This window comes from Phascolarctos cinereus, unplaced genomic scaffold, assembly GCF_003287225.1.
Source record: "Phascolarctos cinereus isolate Bilbo 61053 unplaced genomic scaffold, phaCin_HiC Scaffold_1;HRSCAF=81, whole genome shotgun sequence".
In the NCBI taxonomy this organism is placed as follows: Eukaryota; Metazoa; Chordata; class Mammalia; order Diprotodontia; family Phascolarctidae; genus Phascolarctos; species Phascolarctos cinereus.
In genome coordinates, this window is record NW_027555514.1 from 109904371 (window position 1) to 109929083 (window position 24713).

At 41.2% G+C, this 24713-nt stretch overlaps 1 protein-coding gene across 2 annotated transcripts in view; it reads right to left on the minus strand.

The window, feature by feature from the left end:
- Nucleotides 1-11794: 11794 nt before the first annotated feature.
- The window catches only part of EXOC4 (exocyst complex component 4), an 860605-nt gene continuing 847686 nt past the window's right edge, over nt 11795-24713 (minus strand). For both annotated transcript variants that reach the window (XM_021002278.2, XM_021002279.2), the window contains one exon: nt 11795-13252. In XM_021002278.2, the coding sequence (XP_020857937.1) occupies nt 13015-13252 (238 nt within the window). In that variant the 3' untranslated portion in view covers nt 11795-13014. The remainder of the gene's footprint in view (nt 13253-24713) is intronic.

Consider the following 24713-nt stretch of genomic DNA (forward strand, 5'->3'; position numbering starts at 1 on the left):
CATCCCCTCTCACAGCCTCAGCTAATACCCTTAAGCTGACTCCACTCAAACTCACAACTCCAGACCTGATGTAACATACTCTGTCCAATATTTTATTTCCCAGTATGATGTTCTAATGACCACGCAATGTGAAATGTGAAAAATGGAGATGATCTGTTCCCTAGAAAACTCCCCTTGGCCATTGCTTTCAATGCCCCCCCATTCTTCTGGTTCCCTAGAAGACTCATGTACCTGCAACAGCAGCTACACCTCGTCTGGCAGAATGGAGAGGTATGGCTATCACCAATACCATCACTCACAGAAAAAGTGACGGTTCCTCATTTAGCTTAAGGCCTTCTTTGATATCTTCAGTGCTTTGTGATTGCCCTCTCTGCTAAGTCTCATGGACAAGCCTTCCTTTCTTTCTCCTTACAGCACCTGTTGTAGTCCTCTGCCTGCTTTGATCCATGGCTCCATGTATTGACAATGCCTTTTCACCTCTGCTGCCCTGATTCTGTCCACTAGTGCACATACACTGAAGCTGGCCCTAATCATGGAGGGATGTAGGGTTCCCTAACCAGCAGGCTTGGGCTCTACCTCTCCAAGGACGCTAGACTAGAACACAATGATTGTACTCATACTCTGCTAGCTTTTCTAGAGTAGTACAGAACCTGCAAAGATAAACTTCTTGCTATGGGAAGAGGAAACTGAGGCAGAAAGCAAAAAATGACTTATTCAAGGTGAGAATCAAGAGTTTTGAATCATTGCGTACAATTATGCACAGGACGATTTTTGATATTCCACCCTGTTCCTTTATAGTATATTTCCTTACAAATATTACCATTACTGTCACCCTCAATATATGAATTATTGGTATACGGTCATGTGCATGAAAATAAATGCACAACACATTAGCAGACTCTCATACTCTTGACCAAAACATGGAGCTTTATTTTTTAATCTCCTGAACTATTTGCATCTCACTCACTCATCAAAAAATATATATTGGTCTTTGTTGTTTTCATTGTCTCTTTGATTTGGGAGACCATCTTTGTGCTCCATCCACCTTGGAAAAGACTACTCAAAAGGCTAGGTACAATGACCCGGAGAAACTTTCTCTCCCCCCCCCCCCAATCAGTAAGGTAAGAACTAATCATGCAGATGAGATACTTTTACAGCTTAACTAAGTCAAGAGATGCTACTATAAATTATTAATAAGTTACAGCTGGTAACATGGTCTTGGTTATTAATAGCATATTTTAAGCAAGCTCCCATTCCTTGTGTGATAAGAGATAAAGCTACACAGGCCAGATAATAAGTACCAATTTGTACCAGCAATCAGTGGGTTGATTAAAGGTTAGTCTATGCCCAGCCGAAGAGATAGCCCTGGAGGTAGAGGCTGGTCCATTATAGAATCAGGTCAATTGCTTAGAGCACTGAATGAATGAGACATGGGTCCTGTTAGATTTCTGCAGGCTATGAGTTTTACCCTATTCCTAGGCCCAGCCAGATACTCTTTTACAAATGTATGTCATTGATCACAAGGGGAACTAGGTGAGAGAAAGTATATGCCCCAGCCTAGTCTCCATCGGGCAAGCAAGCTGATTTCCATGTGGTGTGTTACACTGCCCTCTCTCTTACTCAGTTCCCTATCCACTCTGCCATCTTCTTTGTCTACTTGGGGGGGGGGGTGTCTCCTTTTCTATCTTCCTATTGGCTGACTCACTGTTTCTCCAGACTACCAGTAAGCTGCTGTGTGCCCTGACTCTGCTTGTCTCCCTAGTTTCTGAATCATAGCTTCACCTTGACCTTCAACTTATGCATGACATACCTCAACTCTATACATGTTATCTGCTGCTTCTGAAGTAAATGAAAATCATCCTTTAAGTCAGTAAAGTTCTTCAAAGCCAGAATCTTTTGGAAATTGAGAAAAAGGTGTCAGGCCTTTGGGATATTACTAATAATTTTAATTTCATTATGTCTTACTTTAGAGTTTGTCACATGATATTCTGAGAGAATGGACTGGAAGAAACCAAGAAACCTATAGGAGATCTCTAGCTCCTTCTGTTATCTTTCAAAAGACTTAGAATGTAAGTTCCCTGAGAGAAGGGACTGTTTCATTCTTTGTACTTGTAACCCTAGTGTCTAGCATGGTGCCTAGCCTAACACCAAGTAGGCATTTAACAAATTGGTTGATCCTCCAAAGCCACTCCAAGCAATTGCTATCTTTCCTCTCCTTAAAATATCAAGGAAGGAAATCACACAACTTCCTTGGGTAGTCCAGTTTTTTAAAAAAATTATAATTTTTTTTTAAAAAGGAAAGGCTTGGGGCAGGTAGGTGGTACAGTGGGGGCAGCTAGGTGGCACAGTGGATAGACCACCAGCCCTGAAGTCAGAAGGACCTGAGTTCAAATGCAGCCTCAGACCAAACGCTTGGCATTTACTAGTTGTGTGATCCTGGGCAAGTCACTTAATCCCAATTTCCTTAAAAAAAATTAAAAAGAAAGGCTTATTGGGTTTGGGAGAAGGGGTGTATTAAGAAATTAATGTGCTGTAAAAATAACAGGCATCAAATTTTTAGAAAGAAAAAAGTAACAGAGTAACTAAAGCCCCTCCCCTAAATGATAACATCATAAAAATTTATAGTCATTCCTATAACCTAGATGAAAATATCTTATGTCATGTCATAGATGAGTGAATGTCATCTGTTTCATCACCCAAAGGCTCAGCACTTTGCTTTATTAGTCCCTAAAAATGCTGCTTTTTAATGTTACAATCTCTAATTTTAAAAAAGTGATTTCAGCTCTAATTCAAAGTCATTAACATTTGCTTCCATCAGGACAACTAGGAAGTTTAACATAACCCAAGGTTGTCAGGGAAGGGAATGGAAAAACAGAAAATAGATTTTCCTCTAGTCACTTTGTGTTTTTGGAAATGGAACCAGTGTGACAGAGGATAAAAACAACTCAGTTCACAGAATTGGTACCATTTAATATAATGGCAGAGGAATTAAAACCCCCAATAGGGGAAAAATGGGCCAGTCTGGTGAGTTGATTGTGCATAAGCATCTTATTGACTATTGATTCTTGACTCAGCATCATTATATAAGAATTATTTGTATTAATAACACCAGATAATTTTATTTATTTGTTAGACTCACGTAGTGGCTTTCTGAATAGCTGGAGTCATTGGACTGAAAACTATCCACATGGAATAGCTCTTCTAAAAATAAAATATCGAGGGAAGATGGGAAAAGAAATAAAGAGAAAGGCTGGGGCAAATGGAGTCACTCTATGAATGAATGTCTTCTTGCCTCTTCCTCATCACCCTCTTTGTAATCTGCTTTCTGGTGCCAATTGCTTCAGAAGCAGTTTTAACATAGTAGAAATAACTGGAGCTTAGGAGTCAGGAAACTTTGATTCCAGTTCCAATGCTGATACTTATTAGCTTTATAACTACTATCAAGCCAATAGATTTAAGTTTCCATTTTCTCATCATGAAAATGGGGATATTTGTATTGCCTACTTTAATCAATCAACATTTATTCAGCACCTACTATGTGCCACGCACTGTGTTTGACACCTGGGGTACAAAGACAAAAGAGAAACAGTCCTTCACCTCAAGGAATTTAAATTCAAACAGGAAAAAGACGTGTACATATATAGGTATATGCAAAATTCATAAAAAGCAGATTCAAGGTAACTTGGGATGGGGAGGAGAGGGATACCAGCAACTGTAGGGATGTGGGGGGGGGAGCAGGAAAGGCCTTATGTAGGAAGTGACATGAGATGCATTGTTAAAGAAACTAGGGTTTCAATATTGATTAGAGAAATGCAAATTAAAACAACTCTGAAGTGCCACCTCACCCCTGCCAGATTGGCTGATATGACAGAAAAGAAAAGTGATAAATGTTGGTGGGGATGTGGGAAAATTGGGACATTAATGCACTGTTGGTGGAGTTGTGAACTGATCCAGCCATTTTGGAGAGCAATTTGGAGCTATATCCAAAGGGTTTCTGAATATACAAATTGTGCATCCCCCTTGCCCCAGAAATACCTCTATCCCAAAGAAATCAAAGAAAAGGGAAAAGGACTTATTTGTACAAAAACTATTTATAGCAGTTCTTTTTGTGGTGGTAAAGAATTGGAAATTGAGGGGAGGCCTGTCAATACCAAACAAGTTGTGATATATAATTATATGGTCAGGTTGTTGTTGTTTGCTAAAATTTCCAGCCTATTTCTTGACTTTTAACTCTATGTTAAAGTGGGGCTGTGCTCCTCCGGTAGAGGGGGTACTGTCCCAAGTTTCAGGCCTTTCTTGCTGCTGCTCTCAGACCTAGTTCTGGGGGTCTGTTAGTTTTCAGTACTTCCAAGGTGGTATGACCTAAGGAGAGGTGTAATCATTGCTCTTCTGGCCTGTGCTCATTCTATGAGTGACCACGATCACTCTTTTCCACTCTAGAACTGGGACCAGGGTCCCTGCTCCCCTGCAGCTACAATCTTTGGTGTGCTGGAACTCCTCACCCAGGTACTACAACCCAGACCCCTGTATGAACAACACAACACAGACCTGCCCCTAGTGCCAGCAAAGGAACCCCTTTAGTCTCCTTCTGACCAGTTGTCTGGCCCTTTACCATTTGTGGGCTAAGAGCTTTGGAGGCTGATGCTGCTGACTCAGTCACCCCCAAAGCCTGCTGCTGGTTTGCGCGGGCATGGCCTGCACAGGCCCTACTGCAGCCTATCCTGGACCATGCTCCACTCTCACCATGTTTCAACAGACTTTTCCTACAGACCTTTTAAGTTGTTAGGCATTAAAAAACTGTTTTACCCCATCCTTTTGTGGGTTCTGCCACTCCAGAATTCATTTTGAAGTGTTAAAGTTGTTTGGAGAGGAATTTGGGAGAGCTTAGCCAAATCCCTGCCTTTTCTCCATCATCTTGGCTCCATGATAATGGAATACTGTTGTACTATAAGAAATGATGAGCAAGATGTCTTCAGAAAAACCTGGAAAGACCTACATGAACTGATGCAAAATGAAATGAGCAGAACCAGGAGAACAGTGTGCACAGTAACAGCACAGTATTGTATGATGACCAATTGTAAATGACTTAGCTATTCTGAGCAATGCCATAATCCAAGACAATTCCAAAGGACTCATGATGAAAAATGCTGTCCACCTCCAGAAAAAGACCTGATAGAATCTGAATGCAGATTGAAGTATACTATTTTTCACTTCATTATTTTTTCATGATTTTTTTTTCTTGGTCTGTGTTTTCTTTTGCAACATGACTAATATGGAAATATGTTCTGTATGATTGAGCATGTGTAACAAATTGTTTACTGTCTCAGGGAAGGGTGAGGGGACGGAGGGAGGGAGGGAGGAAGGGAATTGTGAAAAAATAAAATATTATTCAAGTGAAAAAAGGAACTAAGGATTCCTAGGTGATGGAGGTAAAGAGGAAGAGGGTTTTAGACACAGGTTGGGGGGGGCAGTGCAAAGGCATAAATGAGAGACAAAGTGCCATGTTGGGCATGTACTAAGTACTATAAATGCAAATACAAGGAAAAACTCTTGCTCTCAAGAAGTTTACATCCTAATGGGGGAACACCACATATAAAAGAAGGAGAAGTTAAGAGGTAGAGCCATGTCATAGTGAAGAAAGAAGTCCAGAGAGTCAAACACCTAGCCTAGAGAGGAATGAAAGACAATATGTCTGGCTTGGGCACTTTCCTTAAAATGGAGGTTCTAGGAGGAATTGCCAATGGAAGGAAAGGGCCAGACGGTAGAGTGATCTTCTAGGGTAAGAAGACTGTTGGGTCATGGTGGAGATGAAAGCTCAAATACTCAGGAGTAGAGCCCAGAGAGAAATGAAGGATTCCGGTAGCATTGTACTAGACAAGAGAGTTTGACCTGTGGAATGTGAAGGCTGACGCTGGCTCTCCCCATCCAAGTGCGAGCATCTCGTTATTCCTTTTCATTTCCACACAAGACTTAAGACGTTCTTCCTCACCTCCATAAAACTTTATTTTATTATTTTTATTTGAGGGTGGGGCATGGAGCTGGGCCTTAAGATTTCATCTATGTAGGGAACTCCTCCACAACTAGTTTGTAACTTAACAGTTTCAGACAGTTTCCAAGGAGGCTTTAAGATTAAGTTGGCTTGCCAAGGGTCAGGGTCAGGGCTCGAAATAGGTCTTCCTGAGTTCTAGGATGGCCCCTTTATCCACTGCCCTAGGCTGTTTCCACATCTCATTAAGCCCTAGGTAAAGTAGAATAATTGTTTTCAGGGGTGTGTGTTCTCATTCCACCCCTTCAGTTTCAGAAATGTGCTTTTTTGTGGTGATTTCCCCCCCTTTCCCATATCCTTTACTAATGACGTGCATTTACACACATCCCAATCCAATTAGGATGGCCATCTTCAGGTGGGGGCCCTTCCTTTACTCTGTTTTCCATTTTCATTGTTTCACTTGTTTTCCATCTCATTTTTAACTGTCAATAAATTATGTCTGTTGGAGTTGGAACTCACTGAAGGATGTGTATCTCATTACAGCCCAGCCGGACTGTGGACAGCCTGCTCCAGATGCCTACCTCATTACACCTTTTAAATTTCATGCCCTCACTCAGTTGTTTTGGCCTCATACTACAATCCTTCAAATTATGTGCATCTCATTACACCCAGCCCACTTAGCAGAAACTCCTTTCAGGTGTTTGCATCTCATTACACCTCTTTATTTCAGGCTTAATTCTGGTGGGTTTTGCATCTTACTACATCCTGGATAATTAGGCACATCCCATTACATCCCTGCCTGGTTGGAACAACTGCTGTCTGGTGTGTGCATCTCATTACAACATTTTGTTTCCAGGGATAACCCTATGGTAGACATCTCATCATACTCTTTTCATAATTCTAGGAAGTGTACTGCACCCTAGCCAAATGAAGACAAGCCCATTCATCTATGTGTGTCACAGGATGACTTCAGTTCTGGGCGTAACTTCTGGGCTTCACATCTGATCACACACTTATTAACTATGCACTTCTTATTACGTTGATGCCTAATTAGGACAAGGTTTGGATATTTCCTTAATCTAATTGTCCTTTATACTCTCTTGTTCTTGGCATATCATTACACCTTCTCTACACCGAGTCCAACTTATTACACCTTGTTCAAATTATGCATAACCTCTCACATCTCTTTAGGTTTATACATTTCATTACACATTTTGATTTTTCAAATAGGATTCTGTTGATGATGCTGTATCTTACCTTGTACTATACTTTGTTACTTTAAAAATTCTTTCATTTACATTTTCTTGAGCCTCACAAAAAGGTAAGTTTTATCATTCTCATTCTATATATGAGGTCATGACTTTCCCAGTTATGCTGCTAGCAAGTTGATGGTAGGGTCACAGAAATATAAGGGATCTAACAATTCATCTTGTTCAGTGGTATCAAACTCAGATAGAAATAGGGGCCTCTAAAACTACACATAAAGATCCCTGTGGGCTGTACATGAGTTCCATTTGGACAACGCAGCTCCTTCCTTCCTTCTTTTTCTTTCTTTCTTCCTCTCCTCTCCTTTTATTTCCTTCATCCATCCTTCTGTCCACAGAGAGTATCATACCCTTACCTGTGGGTGTTCTGCTCAGAGGAATGTAAATTTTGATCACTGAAAACTAGCAAAATATCTTGGGGTTTACAGGCTACATTTCTTTCTAAACTACCTTGCCTTAAACCCAAATCACATCAATAGGCTAACAATGGCTCGTAGTGAATGTGAATAGTAATTGTTTCTGTTTGTCTAGAAACCCTGAGGGTCTTCCCCTCAGATTGATTTTTGTTTTTTGACTAGGTAAAAGAGGCCATTCTTTGCCTCATTTCTTACCTAGCCTTAAAAGCTGAATGAGTGTTGCCTCAGTTAAGCTGAGACCTAGGAAAGACCTTAGCTTAAAAATGCCAAGGTCTCCCACTGCATCCAGGGCCATCTACAATCATCCTGATCTTTATCTTGCCACTGGACCCAGATGGCTCTGGAGGAGAAACTGAGGCTGGTGACTTTGCACAACCCTCCCTCACTTAAATCCAATTCACTTGCAAGTCATAGCATCACCTTCCTGATGTCACAGTCCTCCTGGAGAACGAAAGACAAACAACATGTTAACATAATCTACATTTTGTTCTTGTTTTTCAGTCATTTTTCAGTTGTGTCTGACTCTTTGTGACCCCATTTGGTGTTTTCTTAGCAGAGACATTGGACTGGTTTGCCATTTCCTTCTCCAGCTCATTTTACAGATGAGGAAACTGAGGCCAACAGGGTTAAGTGACTTGCCCAGGGTCTCAGACAATTAGTAAGTGTCTGAGGCCAGATTTGAATTCATGAAGATGAGCCTTTTTGACTGCAGGGCTGGCACTCTGTGCACTATGGCGCCACCTAGCTGCCCATCTATGTTTTACTATATCTTCATTTCTTTTATTACACATTTCCTACATAATTTCATTTTCATTTGGCTCAGTTGCACTCAGGAGTGTTGTGGGTCACATGCTGCCCACTGGCCCATGTTCTTATGTATGATCTAGTCCAACTTTCTCATTCAGAAATGAGAGTCAGAGAAGTTGAGATTTGCTCAAGGCCACGTAGGTATGAAGTATCAAAGTTAGAACTTGAACCCAGAGCCAATGCTGTTTGCACTGGACCAGGCTGACTGCAAGCCATGCTTTTTCTCTTTTAAAAAGTTTTATTGATGATCTCCTATTTTTTGGACGTGACTGTCACTTCCCAATGGTTTCTCCAATTTTCCTCACAATAGAATTCTCTCTTACAGCAAATAAGTACAGTAAAGCAAAAGGTCAGCTGGGTGGTGCAGTGGATAGAGCACTAGGCCTGGAGTCAGGAAGATTCCTCTCCCTGAGTTCAAATCTGGCCTCAGATACTTCCTAGCTGAGGGACCCTGGGCAAGTCACTTATCCCCAAGTGGGGTCACGAAGAGTCAGAAAAAAAGACTGAACAGCAGTTAAGCAAAAGAAGCCAACACATTGATCATGTCTAAAGATACATGCCTTAAGCTATACTTGTAGTCCATTACTTCTCTGCCAAGAAGTAGGAGGCCAGCTTGATTATCAGTCCTCGTAAGTTACCATTGGTGAGGTACAGATTGATCAGAGTTTCTATTGACCTTTCTACACCTTGATGCCCTGGTCAGAATCTGGCATCATTTTGTCTCTGAACCTAGTTAGGAGGACCATCATTTTCTGCCTCCTAAAAATCACAGTTTCTGTCCTAATCAGAGTCTGATCCAAATCTGGGGGCTGACTGTTGGTATTGAACCCTATGCTTTCTTTTAGTGAGACTCCCTGGTCTTGACTCTTGAAACTGACAGTTGCTGCTTAGACTCCAGAAGCCTGTATCTGGAGCTCCAACACAGTTCTGAGTGGACCAGGTGAAGACCATGTTTAGGGGTACTTTTCAAAGGTATGAGACAGAGATATACTGGTAAATGTTTAACTACTGGCTGTCTGCGGTGGTGGTGGGGAAGACATATGAATGACACACCTTAAAGTTTAAATTGCATTTTTAACATTTTCTCCATCACTTTAAGTCTACACACTGAACAAAATGATAACTCAAGCCCTGATTTGTAGCATCAGCTGACTTCCAAGCAGTTCACACCCTTGGTCAAAGACCACTAGTTCTCAGGATCTCTGATTCAAGAAGTGTAATATGTAAATGTAAATTGTTACAGGGACCTGATGTCCAAAATACAGAACTCGGAGAGGAATAGAGCTGTGAAAAATTACTGGAAGTAGCATGACGGAATTTGGTGGTATATAGCTTCATAACAAGGGTTTATCAAGATCTCTTAATTTAGCTTTTCCCTTAAACTTTTTTCAAGGTCACAATGACTCTAGACAGGAACATTCCAAGAGAAAGGATTAGGCAGCTGTGAACAAACTCATTCCACAAGGCAGTAAGTGGCTCTGGGAGAGCAACTAGCCACAGAGCCTTTTCTCAGAGTTGGGGGCTTTGGGAGCACTGAGCTATTCCCTGATAGCTTGGGTTTGTTTCAGCTCAGCAGGCAACAACCTGTCTTTCAAGAGCTGGAAGCAGTCATTCTCATAAGGTATGGGTACCACGAGACGTGCCTAATTACGAGGTATGTAATCAGATGTGGAAAAGACCTAGTTATATCTAAAATTGGATGTATATAATGAGGCACACACCTGAAATCAGTTGTTCTAGCAAGGTTAGAATGCAGTCACTTAAAAAAATCCCACAGTTAAGCAGGATAAAAATTTTGATGAGATGAAAATGAAAATGCCTGAAAGCGGTTGTTTTAATTGGATTGGGAGTGAAAGATGCTGGTAAATCACAGACTAAAAGAATCTCCAAGATGGAATGGTTCTTAGCTTTACCAAGCCCAAGATTTCTTAAACTTTTTTTTTTTTTTTAGGTTTTAGACTCCTCTACCAGTCTAGTGGAGCAAATAGACCTCTTTTTCATAAGCTAACATATGTAAAGTGCTTTTCAAACCTTATGGTGCTATATAAAGACTGGCTATTATCATTATTATTCTCAGAGCAGTTTTTTTTGAACCCATAAAATAAAATACACAGGACTAGAAAAGAAACAAATTATATTGAAATAGTTACCAAAATATTTGTAGAACAAAAGTCCAGGGACCTCGGGTTCAGAACTCTTACCTAGACCAGCTTGGAGGAGAGAGAATCCTCTTTACAAGGAGAATTTGGATAAGGTTACTTCAATCAATCAACAAACATTGATTTATTAAGAACCTATCTGCATAAACCTGAAGGGATAGAAGGTTTAAGAAGTGGTAATGAAATTATTCTCCTTAATGTAGCCCAACAGGTATTAGATCCTCAAACGCTGTTTAGTCATTTTTCAGTGGTGTCTGACTCTTCCTGATCCTATCTGGGGTTTTCTTGGCAAAGATACTGGAGTGGTTTGCCATTTTTTTCTCCAGCTCATTTTACAGAAGAGGAAACTGAGGTGAATGGAGTTAAAGTGACTTGCCCAGGGTCACACAGCTAGGAAGTGTTTGAGGTCAGATTTGAACTGAGGAAGAGCAGTCTTCCTGACTTCAGGCCCAGCACTCTACTATGCCACCTAGCTACCCTCAAATGACTTTAGTTCAAATCACTGTGAGCTGGCTGACAACACCTCCCTCAGCCTTCTCTCCTCTCTGATTGGAGCGCTGGAGGGAGGAGTACCCAACTCCTCCCAATGCTTTCCTTTATAGAGAGCAGAAACTAGACTTTCGGCTCACTCCATTTTGCATCTGCTGCTCTGCCTGTTTTAAACATCATGGAACACGACACCCCCTGGTCCCCATCCCCCAATCCCTTTCTTGTCTCCTTTTGTGGGTTGTCTTCTTTGAAGCTCCTTGAGGGTAATGACTGTCTTTCTTTTTCTTATCTGTATCTGTCGTGGTTGGCACAGTGCCTCGCACATGGTAGGCACTTAATAAACGTTTATTAAATTGAACTGAACCCACATTGTCTTACAGAATGCAGGCTGCCTTTTTCCAAAGCAGATAATTAGGAGGATCATAGGATCATAATTTTGGGGCTAGAAGGGAACTCAGAGGCCATGGAGTCTTAATAAAATTAAGACAAGGGGGCAGCTAGGTGGTGCAGTGGATAGAGCACCAGCTCTGAAGTCAGGAGGACCTGAGTTCAAGTCTGGCCTCAGACCAAACACTTGACACTTACTAGCTGTGTGACTTTGGGCAAGTCACTTAACCCCAATTGCCTAAAACAAAAAACAAAATTAAGACAAAAACAATGCAACACACAAACTTTAAAGATTCTCAAAACGTCCTTTAATTTTCCATTCCCCCCAAGCCCAACGTAGTACAAGCAGTTTGCAAAATTCAAGACCATCAGTGACAGGGGCATCACGTTGCATGGTGGTTCTCCCTCTCCTTGCACCTACAAAGAAGACGGGCACAGACAGTGCACAGTGTGTTGTCCTGCTAAGGTTTCAGTGATGTTGGCACTTGGAGGGCCAACAACACTTGAGAGTGTGGGGGGTGGGGTCAGGGGTAGGATGTGCTAGAGGAAAGGTGGGCAACAACACAAGTCAATCTGAGAATAGGCTTGACTGGGAAGCCAAGACAGGAATCAATGTCATAAGTCTTTGTGCCCATTTGTGTAACTATGAGGAGGCCACTGGGACTGACTCTGTGAATAAGGCAGTATTTTAGCTCCATTTAACTTGTTGGTAATTGAGCAATCCTCATAATATCTTTTAAGGAACATTTCCTCTTGGAAAGTGGGGAGAAAAAAATTCCTGCTTCCATGGTTGGTTCCACTCCTTACCATTAGTGTGATGGCTCTTGGTTCAGGTAAAGCAGAGACAAAGACAACACAGCTAACAAAATATTCCACAATAGCACTGCCTTGGGTATGGCAGAATAGGAACACGTGATCCGGCCTCTGATGGTGGCGGAGGTCATAAAATCCCACCCTGGAGACCACAGCCTGCCTGCCTTGACTACTCAATTAACTGCCTTGGTAGGCCTGGGCAAAAGAAAGGCAAAGAGCAGTGAATGTAGAGCTAGATATTTCATTGTACTAAAAATTAAGAGCATCAAGGGAGTGAGAACCTTACTGTCTATGAAATACAACCCTTATAACATCTTTCAGATCAATGAGATTACATGAAGAGACTTTCTTTTCCAAGGTCAGAGTGTTTATAAGCTGAGGAGGTATTCTTATAGGCATATTCTTCCTTCCCTACTCAGATCCCAACCATCTGGCACGACCCCCACTCCCACTCTGAATCTTTTTGGAAATTACCACATTAAACCCTTCCTTTAGGGTTCCCACCACTGGGGATATAAGTAGGGATTCCTCAAGGCAGAATTGATTAGATTACATACCAAAGAAAGATGCAGGATAAAAACAGATAGCAAAACAAAAGTGAGCATACATGGAGTGACCACTGGCCATTACAGTAGGACAAGCTTGTGGTGGTCACAGCTCCTACTGCATGACCGTAGACCAGAAGGCATGGATTACACAGTGGTTATTTTCTTGTCCTTAGTGGCTTGTTTGATGGCGGCCTGCTCACAGATGATCTCTTTGAGGCGCTGGAGCCTCATGTTCTGAGTGGTCTGGTCTCCGACGCCCGTCTGACTTCTGTGCAGCAAATTTAAGGCGTGAATGTACTCCAGCTCCGTGTACTTGACCCCTTGGTCAACCACCAGGTTTAGGAGTTCATCAGCTGTATTGTACAGCATCTCATAGTACTGCCTAGGAAAACAACAGAAAGAAAATTGCTTCAATGGGGCCTTATAATAAACAAATATATTTTTAATTACACTAAGTACGTTGATCCCCAAGGAACCAGTGAGCGAATCCAGTGGAGATTCATGGTGGTTCCATGCCTTCTATGGACATGCTTCCTATTTTTAATAACTGCTCTCATGGACTGATTCTCAGTGTGGCACCTATTTTGGAGATGGGGGGGAACCCCCAAACATTGAGGGGGTAGGGGTAGCTATCACCTTATTCAATTTAACTCAGCAAACATTTATTTAGCACCTACTTCATGCAGGGCAATGTGCTATATACTTACTGGGGGAGATGCAAAGTCTCTAGAAGAGAAAACAGGATCTATGCACAAACATATCCAATACAAAATGGTAAGTATGTAAGAGAAATATAAATAAAATGCTATATCAATAAAGAACATTACTAAGAGGAAGAGTAAATCAGGGAACACTTCATGGAGGAGGTGACATCTGAATCAAGCTTTAAACCTAAACTGCCCCTACAATGTTTAAGGCCACAAATTCATTCTTTCTTTCTTTCTTTCTTTCTTTCTTTCTTTCTTTCTTTCTTTCTTTCTTTCTTTCTTTCTTTCTTTCTTTCTTTCTTTCTTTCTCTCTTTCTTTCTCTCTCTCTTCTCTCCTCCCTCTCTTCCTCCCTTCCTTCCTTTCCTTCCTTCCTCTTTCCTTCCTTCCTTCCTTCCTTCCTTCCTTCCTTCCTTCCTTTCCTTCCTTCCTTCCTTCCTTCCTTCCTTCCTTCCTTCCTTCCTTCCTTCCTTCCTTTTAGGATCAATTTGATTCTGGTGTCAGGAAACTTGAGCTTATAGGTTAAGTATGTTGAGTGGGAACAAAGTAGTTGTCTTACTAGGCCAGATCCTTGATTCACCTAGTCTAGAAGTTCTTAACTTTTTTTTTTTGACTTGGATTCCTTTGACAGTCTGGTGAAGCCTGTAACCTCTTCTCAAAACCATGCTTTTAAATGCATAAATTAAAATACATCAGATTACAAAGGAAACCAATTATATTGAAATACAATTATTGAACTACTGAAAAAATATTCACAGACTCCCCGGTTAAGAACCACTGGACTGGATGATCTTTGAGTTCTGACAGTCTGTGAATAAACTATTATTAACCATGGGTAATCTGCTGTTTTAAAAGAAATACCTTGGGGTGGGGGTGGGGCAATGGTTATCCTTTCTTATGGTAACGTTACAGCTTAGATATAACCTAGCTTGCCTTAGGAATTTTCTAACTTCAGAAACTGGACAAATGCAAAAGTTTGCCAATTCCCCCACCCCAGTTCATTTCTATTTTTTGTTTGTCCTACCTGTTGGGGTAATGGGTTCTATATGTTTCCTTCCTGTTCCTATTATGGCTTTTATTTTGTTTCACTTGGAGGGGTTTTTGTTGTAGGTTCCAGGAAACGTGACCAGACCAACAAACACTATTGTGACTCTAAGTAACAGGCTGCATTATGATGGGATTCTGTTATATTTGTTAAGGGCGTACGTGCTTCAGAACTTAATGGGGGTGGGGGGGAAGTCTTTCCTCTTTTTCTTGATGGCTCAGGATCTGACCACTTGAATCACTTCCTTGATCTCTCGCTCTGAGGCTTTATCAAGGTGTGGAGGTGCTCCTGGGGTCGATGGCTTTGCCAGCAGAGCACACACTCTGGCAAGATCTAGCAAGCTGGGAAAACTTGGGATGATCATGAGTCCTTTGGCTGCTGACTTTGTCAGCTAGGTACAGAAAGTTTTATCACCAGTAGGGGATGAATTCCTTGGTTATGGTGACCCAGAGGGCAGCTAAAAATACAAAATGACCCTTAGGTTTGTGCAGTCCACTCCCACTTCTAACGTGATGACAGCAGAGTGGAGGAAGAGGAAGCAGAGAGTAGTAAATCCTCCATAATTTAACTGTTAGTACTTTAAAGATGCAATCCTTGTCTGAGCGAACAGCCTGCTGAAGAATCTGAGCCACGCCAGTATCAACACTCTCACTCCACGGAAGTTCACTGGAATGGAAGTGGGGCTCAAGACTGTCCTCGAGGAAGCAAACCAAAGGAGTTGGTTTTATTGTGAACCCAAAGGCCACAAGAAATAACTGCATTTGATATTGGCTCATATGTGAACGTGCAGTGTTCATGATGATCATGAAGAACAAGACCATCTGTTATTGGCCCAGGCACACTCCTGCTAATCTCGTAGCACCCTAAATGCTGTGTCTGTGGCCTTCTTGAGCATTCTCTTATTCCTTACAGAGACGACTGGGATTCAGAAATATCAATTCAGATACAGGGCAAGAGCCCTAACATGACCAGGAGCTTTACCTGTCACATCCCACCTTCTGGGATTGCTCTGGGAGGAAGGATCCACCCACCTTCTGGTAGCAGCACAAGGTGGTGAGGGGGGTAGGGGGCCTTCCTGGGGTACTCCCCATGCACCCAATAAGGAAGAACTGCTAAGGAGGAGCCCTCTGGCTGTTCTGGCTACAAGGAGACAGAAAAGTAACTATGGGGTTCCAGAGAAGCTCATTTTTGGTAAGTACTCCCCAGTTGTACAACCAATGAAACAGAAACACACCATTTATACTTTCTCTTATTTCCTTCCTCCTCCCTCATGGAATAACTGCTCTGTCAAATCCATAGATAAGTACAATACAAGGTGGGAACTGATAGCTGCAAAAGGAGAGAACCAGATAAAATATTCTAGGAAAATTTGAGAACAGAACATTTTTAGCTCAGGGCAGCAAGGAACACTTCCTAGAAGTGATACTGAAATGACCCTACGAGGAGGAGGAGGAGGACTTGGAATGGCAGAGAGGACCGTTTGGGCCAATGCATGGAGGGAGGGGATGGAGAAAACAGACAAGTATTTCTGGAGACTTAATTTCTTTTAAAAATAGAGTTCATTGAGTCACTTCCCAATCCACCTCCATGTCTTCCCTAACAACAACAACAACAACAAAAAGCAAGCAGAATTCTTCAGCTCAGAAACTGACAATGTATATGATATTCTGACCTAGAAGCTCCCCGCCTCTCTGCTGGGAGGCAGAGGTCTAGCTTATTACCGATTTAGAGATTGCTTTTTAATTTCTTTCAGGTACCTTACACCGCACTTGGAACATTTCAATTGCAGAAATATAAGAACAAGGACATAGTGACATATATTTCCCTGCTTTTACAGTTCAGAAACACAATATAAAGTTACTGAAAGGAAATATGTGTAATCTTTAGGGTGTCCAGTCTCTGATTCCTTGGCTTTGATGACCAGACAACAGATAGCAGCATTGGCACTTTATATTATTATTAGTAACTTGGTCGGATTTATCAACAAAGCAGCAAGCTGAGGGAGGAAGCAATTTCACCATTGTTTACAATCCTTCGTACTACTAGAAAATGTTGTAGTCTGATGGCAAGTAATTAAGAATGGGGATGAACCTGCCATGAAAATTCAACTCAACAGACATTATTAAGCAACCTACTGTGTGTATGTAGTGCAACAGGCAGCTGGGGGTGCAGTGGATAGAGTTTGACTCCAGAGCCTGGAGTTAAAAAGACTAATCCCCCTGAGTTCAAATCTGGCCTCAGATACTTTCTAGTTGTGTGACCCTGGGCAAGTCACTTAACCCTGTTTGCCTCAGTTTCCTCATCTGTAAAAGGAGTTGGAGAAAGAAATGGCAAACCACTCTAGTACCTTTGCCAAGGAAACCCCACATGGGAAGTTGGACACGACTAAAAACAAATGAATGACATGTGTAGTGTTCTGTGCTAGGCCCTAGAGATAAAAAGATTAAATCTTTTCTCTTTCCACACTTGAAGTGACAGTCTACTAAAGGGTAAATACACACACACACACACACACACACACACACAACACAAACAAACAAATAAACAAACACAAGGTCTATCTCCACCAAAGCTGTAAAAGAGAGAACTATATAAAATATTCTGGGGGAAATGTGAGTGGGAAGAGCTCATTTTCAGGGGTGTGTGTGTGTGTGTGTGTGTGTGTGTGTGTGTGTGTGAAGGGGTGAGGGGTTAGAGAAAGTTTTTCAGAGAAGGCGATACCTAAGTCGTGCCTTGATGGATGAGAATAATTTCAGTAGGTAGAGATGAGGAAGAAACGCATTCTAGGCATATGTGAATGCAGAGATAGAAGATGGGGCCAGATGAGTTGAGAGGAGAAATATGAGCTAAAGTTGAAAAAGGAGGTGAGTAAAGGGTTTGGGAGGCTCTGAAATGCCAGGGTAAGGAATTCTAAATTTATCTGATTAGGAATAAAGAATCACTGGAGGTTTTTGAGCAAGGGAGTAATCTAGCTAGTATAGTCCACCCTCCCCAGAGGAAGAGAGCAATCGAAAAGTGCTGTCCCCAGGGTACCATGTGGAAAGGGAAAGGCACCTGATTAGTGCTAAAGCCTAGGAGCTCAGCAACTCTCCCTGCTCCCCTAAACACAGGAGATTGGAGAAGTGGGGCCACTGATGAAGTTGCACAAGTCTGGATTAATCTGTACATAGACGTCAGTGACAAAAAAAAATGTTGAACAGGACAGGGTCAGGGATAGAGTTCTGTGGCATACCTCTAAATACTCTTCTACAGACTGGCATCTATCCATTAATCTACACTTTTTGGAAATGGTTATTCAATTACATATATATATGTGTGTGTGTGTGTGTGTATGTATATATATATATATATATATATATATATACACACACACACATATATGTATATATAGTTAACATTTATATATATACATATGTAGCTAACATTTATATATACATATATATATATATATATATATATATATATATATAAAATATAGTTAACATTTCTCCATTTTGTTGACAAGGATATAGTAAGAGAATTCACCAAAAACTTTACTAATATTAAGATATATTATATCTATAACATTCCTCTTTAGTGTCTTGCCTAATAATCATATCAATAAAATCCATCTGGGAAGAACTAGAGAAGAAATGTTGGACACAGAATTGGGGAGGTGTGGGTTTAGCTCTGAAACTAGTTGTATGACTCAAACAAGTCACTTAATCTGAGTTTCAGTTTTCTTATCTGTAAAATGGGGACAATAAAATTCATAGTCAACTAAACTCACAGAGAAAATCCATCTAAAGCATTACACAAACCTTAAAGGGCTATTATAAATTAGACAGGAAAAGGGTTCTCATTAAACTAACAAAATTTCTAAATCTTTCTTGGGGGCATATCTCTTGGAAGGGTAGGGGGATGTTGCTGCCTGGGAATTACAATGACGTTCATTGTAAATCTACTGTATTAGTGAGTAGACCAGCTGTTTATCTGGAGAGAATGTTATTCCAAGGCTGATGAAGGCCACTGAAAGCCACAGAAAAAAAGAGCCTAGATTCCTAGTCCTGTCTCTTCCAACATGTGACAAGTGATAAAGGGCACACCACTTAATTCCTTAATGTGCCAATATCCACTATACACTGAAAACACTTATCTACTTCACAGTGATACCATAAAGGAGAGAATGGAGATACTTAGAGTGTCTCGGAGATCCTTAGATGAATGGTACCCAGAAACTGCAAACCCAAGTTATTATACACTACTGACAGGTTGACTGATGGTGTATTTTGAACAGTTAGAGAGGAAAAAATTCTTCCATAACTGTGATATATTAGTTCATAAAGAAACATGAATATTTAAAATAGATAAAAATTCATTTATCTTTCAGAATGGTATACAGTAGCAAAAACTAATTCAAATGAGCATGGTAGCTTCCGTACTTTCCTTGGGAAGGTGAGGAGAAAGGGGTAATAATAATATGGCCCAAAGAGAAAAGAGAGAAATTGTAGCCTTCATACCAACAGAATGTGTTCCCAGAATAAAACACAGTCCTGCAAAAATTACATTCAATTCTGAATGTAGCCCAGTTGGAATAAATAATTTAGTAGCCTCGGTTGGGGCCCCAGGAAAACGAGAACTCTGTCTGTCTTCATCATTAACCATTAGAATAGCAGTAACAACTGTCCCAATGGGGCCAAAGTGGATGTGAACTGTCTCCTTCCAAAGAGGAGTTTTTACTTTTCTGCATCTCTTTAGAGCTTAGTGTGCCAGCATGTAGGAAGTATTTGAGAAATGTTGGCGGATTGACTCATTTCTGAGAAAGTGAGGGCATTTTCTAGTTTGTGGAATAGAGATCTGAGCTTTGGGCAAAGTCTTTAAGTTCTGGCTAGTGTAGAATATGCCCATTCTTTCCTCCTCTCCTTCCATTTGTTCTGTCATCAGAGGCTTCAAGGTAACACTCTGGATGACCTAGAGTTGGAAGGGCCTGGGGAAGTTAGGGTTAACCCTCCTCACTCTCTTTCATCCTTGGGAACAGTGGTTCTCAAGGGGCCATTAGTACCTGCAACAGTCAAGTTAGCAATATATGGAAGAGATAACTACAAATGATAAAACTGTAAGTATCATTAGTAAAGGGTACATTAGTCAAAAGAGTAGCTGACACATGCAGGTTTCCAACATACAAAAAGTCCCCATCTTTACAACCACATTTTTATAGGCAACAGAGTAGCTCCGAATTGCAGGAGTGTATGGAGCAAGAGTTTCTGAGCTCCGGGTGGGGAAGGAGAGGGAATTCTGAGATGTGAGGAAGGAGGAATAGGAGAAAGGAGAGCTCTAAATCTGGAGGGGAGGTGAGTCAGCAGACAACCTTTTATTAAGGGCATCTGTTCTGCGAAGCCTGGATTCAGTCAAGGGGCCACACTTGAGGACCTAGAGGGCCACATGTGGCCTCGAGGCTGCAGGTTCCCCAGCCCTGACCTAGGATATGGGCCCAGAGAAGAGGCAGAAAAGCTCCTTTGGGCACACTTAAGTGAGTGCAGGAGGAAATAAACTTGTGTACTCTTCAGGCCATGCTCTAGGATAATTGAAGAGGGCTAGCTTTGGGCTTCCATTTACTAGGAGCCCCCAGAATGAAGTAGAAAATGTCATTCTGAGTGTCTCTAAGCTTCTTCCTTTAGTGCTCTTTGACCTAATAAGGTTTTGCCTACATTAAGGGGTCATGGAAGATACTGTTCCAATCTCTCACCCCCTTACCCCAACTTGAAATATCATTTCTATTGTGGCCTTTAGGCTCTAGTAAGGTAACAGGGCGGGTGTATTGAGAGAGTAGTACTCCTGGGGAGTACCTCCTTTCCTCCCCACCCATACCCCCACTTCTTACTTTCCTCCTCATTTTGAAATCCTGGTTGTATAAAGAGAAAGTCTATGATTTTAAAAAATATATAATTCAAGCCTCATACCAGCTGTGGGCGTGCGTGGTGGGGCACAGTGGTGGTACATGGTAACCATACCATGAATACTTACAATTGCAGATGGAAAAATCATGAATTGCAAGGGATACTTGTATAACTAACTCAACCATGGTATGGGAAATAGTAATAACTTGAAACCCACATATAGAGGCAACTCTCTATTTTCCATGTTAATGGAACAGAGCAGTGAGGCAGATAATTGAAAATCTATTTACACAGCTTTTGCATTTGCATTCGAATATGGGTGTGTCTAACCAAGTAATTCACATAGCTTCAAAGCAAATGACAAGTTACTATGAGGACCTAACTCAGGAAGAACTGTACAATTTTCCAGTTTCCTCATCTTGTCCTCCTTTTCCTGTTCTCCTGTTCAACTCCATCTTAATGAGTGAGTATTCCCTGCTGAGAGGGGAAAAGATTATACCTGCTATTAACGTGAAATACCAGCCTAAGCAGAGCTGACCCTTTCCCTCCAAATTTGCTTGTCTTTCTGTAACAATAAAAATCTGAAGATGGATAATTAAGCATTGTTGCTTTTAAAGTTTTTTTTCTCTTTGAGTTCTGTCTGGGTTACAATAGCTAACAAAAGAATTAAATAGAGAAGGTGAAAATGTTAACTGGAAATCTGAAAGAGAGGGACCAGAAAATAACCTAACCCTGGATCCAGCTTCCAAACCTCCTTTCTGCCAAGAGTTTCACCCATCTGTGGACCACGTCCGTGCAGTTGCAGACATGGTGCTCATAGCTGATTAGAGCTTCCTTTCCTCTTATTTTTTCCTATCCAGCTCTCCAGTGGGTATGCTAATGAACAGTAAAATGAGAGGAGAGAAAATGAAGGGCCAGACTAACTCACAGGCTGGACTTGCGATGCCATGACCCTGCTCAATTACCAAGGGGCCTAGAATAGGCTGATGCTGCAAAGTGCCCTTGAAGTTCTCCTTGGTAGGCTGGCTGGAAAGGAGGGTGGGAAGCATCTCAGACTTATCATTCTGAGTTGGAGAAGGCTTAAGACCTAACTGAAAACAAGAAAAGGAGGTAAAGGGAGGTAAAGCAGGGTCCCAGAAGGGGGGTGGGCCCAGAACTAAGGAGTGGGCAACTACAGGGCCACTCAGGTCCAGGGGGATCTCAAATCCCAGGCCCCAGGGTACAGTAAGACATTGTGTTGTGGTTCAGTAGTGTCTGACTCTTCGAGACCCCCATGGACAGTATCTACAGTATCTATGATACTATACATGGGTTTTTCTTGGCAAAGATTCTAGTTTGGTTTGCCTTTTCGTTCTCCAGTGGATTAAGGAAAACAAAGATTAAGTGACTTGCCCATAGTCACACAGCTATTAAGTATCTGACACCAGAAATAAACTCAGTTCTTCTGACTTCAGGCTCAGCACTCTATTTACTGAGCCATCTAGCTGCCCCACAGTAGGACATAGGGTCAAATAAAAAATGAGCCAGCAATAGAATTTGCTTCAAGCAAAGCAGTGACAACAGAAAGGAGGGGCTCAAGTAAAGAGAATAGCTTCTAGGGACCAGAGCATGAAGATGTCCAAATAAAGGGAGAAGGAGGCAGCAATGCCTGCAACCTAAGGGAAGACAGTGTTGAGGCCCAGAGAGAGAAGAATATGTCCCAGTCACAGCTGTGGCCAGGTGGGACCCTAAGCTGGCTGCAAGAGTAATGCACCTGCCTAGATCCTAGAATCCCACACATCTAATTGAAGGGTGAAGAAGAAGAAGATAGCAGAAAACTGAAATACAGAGCCTGGTCAGACAAATCCCTATGGAAAATGTTACAGCTCCTGTAATCTCACGGACAGTACCACGTAGGAGGTTTAGTGAGGGAGAAATCTAAGAAAAGCAGCCCTAGCGGCCTGTAGCTGGTGCTAGGTTTGAGATTAAACTACAACAATTTGTAATGCTGTTTTCCTTTTCAACTGCTTTGTAAACCACTACTTCTTTCAGACACTGTGTGTCCCAAAAGTCTTAGTGCAGCATTAGTGGCTTTAAACTGCACTAAGACTTTAGGGACATCCTGCACGTCCCCTGTAGTGATTTGCGGTAAATCTTTCAAATTGCTCAACAAGAACAGGGGAAGATAAAGAGGCAGAGGTGCTATGGGCAGAAAAATCCAGGTTATTAGCTGGCTCAGTCCTGAGCTGGGCAGCAGAAAAGAGAAGAGGCTCTTTTGAAGATAGTGACGTCCTGAGGAAAACCATGGGATTGCAGAGTTAGATGGAGTTCATCTAGTCCAACCCCTTCATTTTACAGATTAGGAAACCGAGTATCAGAAAGGCAAAATCAATCAATCAATCAATCACTCCATCAATCAAGCCTCCTCCTACTATGTGCCAGGACAGAAGCCAACCAGGCTCCTTCCTCATGGACTCTAGTGCAAAAACAAGTATACAGGACCATATGCGCGAGGGTTATGTGCAGTTAATTTGGGTATTTATAATAGACAAAATAATTTATTTGCTCAAAATTTGTTCTTAAAACAATATTGCTGTTACTATATACAATATTCTTTTGGTTCTGCTCATTTTACTTTTGTACCAGACTATCCATGCTTTTCTAAGATCATCAAGCTCATCACTTCTTACAGCACCGTAGTATTCCATTATGATCATACACCACAACTTGTTCAGCCATTCCCCAACTGATGGGCATCCCTGCAATTTCTAGTTCTTTGCCACCACAAAGAGAGCTGCTACAAACATTTTAGAACATATAGGTTCTTTTCCTTTTCCTCTAACTATCTTGGGAAACAGACACAGTAGTGGTATTGCTAGGTCAAAGGGCATAGGAAGTTTAATAACTCTTTGAGCATAATTCCAGATTGCTCTCCAAAACGGCTGGATAAATTCACAATTCCACTGACAGTGAATTAGTGTCCCAATGTTTTCACATCCCCTCCAACATTTGGTGTTTTCCCATTCAATCATCTTAGCCAATCTGACAGATATAAAATGACATCTCAAGGTTGTTTTAATTTGTATTTCTCTAATCAATAATGTTTTAGAGCATTTTTTCATGTGACTACAAATTGTTTTGATTTCTTCATGAAAGTGCCTGTTTATATCCTTTGACCATTTATCAATTGGGGAATAACTCATATTCTTACAGATTTGACAAAGTTCTTTAAGTATCTGACATATGAGACCTTTATCTGAGAAACTGTCTATAAAATTCCCCCCTAATTTTCTACTTTCCTTCTGATCTTGGCTACACTCGTTTTATTTGCATAAAACCTTCTTAATTTAATGCAATTGAAATTATCCATTTTACGCCTCATACTGCTCTCCTAACTCTTGTTTATTTATAAATTGTCCACCTATCCGTAAGTCTGATAGGTAACCATAGAGTTTGAATGTAGATCGAAGCATACTATTTGCTCTTTTTTTTCTTCTGTTTTGTTTTGTTTCTTCTTTCTTGTGGTTCCTCCTGTTGGTTCTAATTCTTCTTTACAACATGACTAATGTTAAAATATGTTTAATAGGAATGTATATGTAGAGCCTATATCAGATTGCACACCATCTTGGGGAGGGAAGGGGGAAGGAAGGGGGATAAAATTTAAAACTCAAAAGCTTATGGAACTGAATGTTGAAAACTAAAAATAAATTAAAAATAGAGGAAGAAGAAGGAAATGTTCTGGATTTGGAGTCAGAAGACCTAGAATTGAATCCTGGCTCTGCTAATTTCTCACCAGTGTGAACTTGGTTAAGTCAGACATTGTAGGACTGATTGTAGGACACTGTAGGTGTGCCCTAAGACTCCATCTACATACTCTCACTTGGTGACCTCATTAGCTCCCCTGAGTTTAATTATCATCCCTACACAGATGACTTCCAGATCTCTATGTGCAGGCCTAGTTTCTCCCTTGAGCTCCAGTCCTGTATCACCAGCTGCCTACTAGACATTTGAACTGGGTATCCCATAGGCATTTCTTTCTTTCCTTCCTTTCTTTCTTTCTTTCTTTCTTTCTTTCTTTCCTTCTTCCTTCCTTCCTTCCTTCCTTCCTTTCTTTCTTTCTTTCTTTCTTTCTTTCTTTCTTTCTTTCTTTCTTTCTTTCTTTCTTTCTTTCTTTCTTTCTTTCTTTCTTTCTTTCTTTCTTTCTTTCTTTCTTTCTTTCTTTCTTTCTTTCTTTCTTT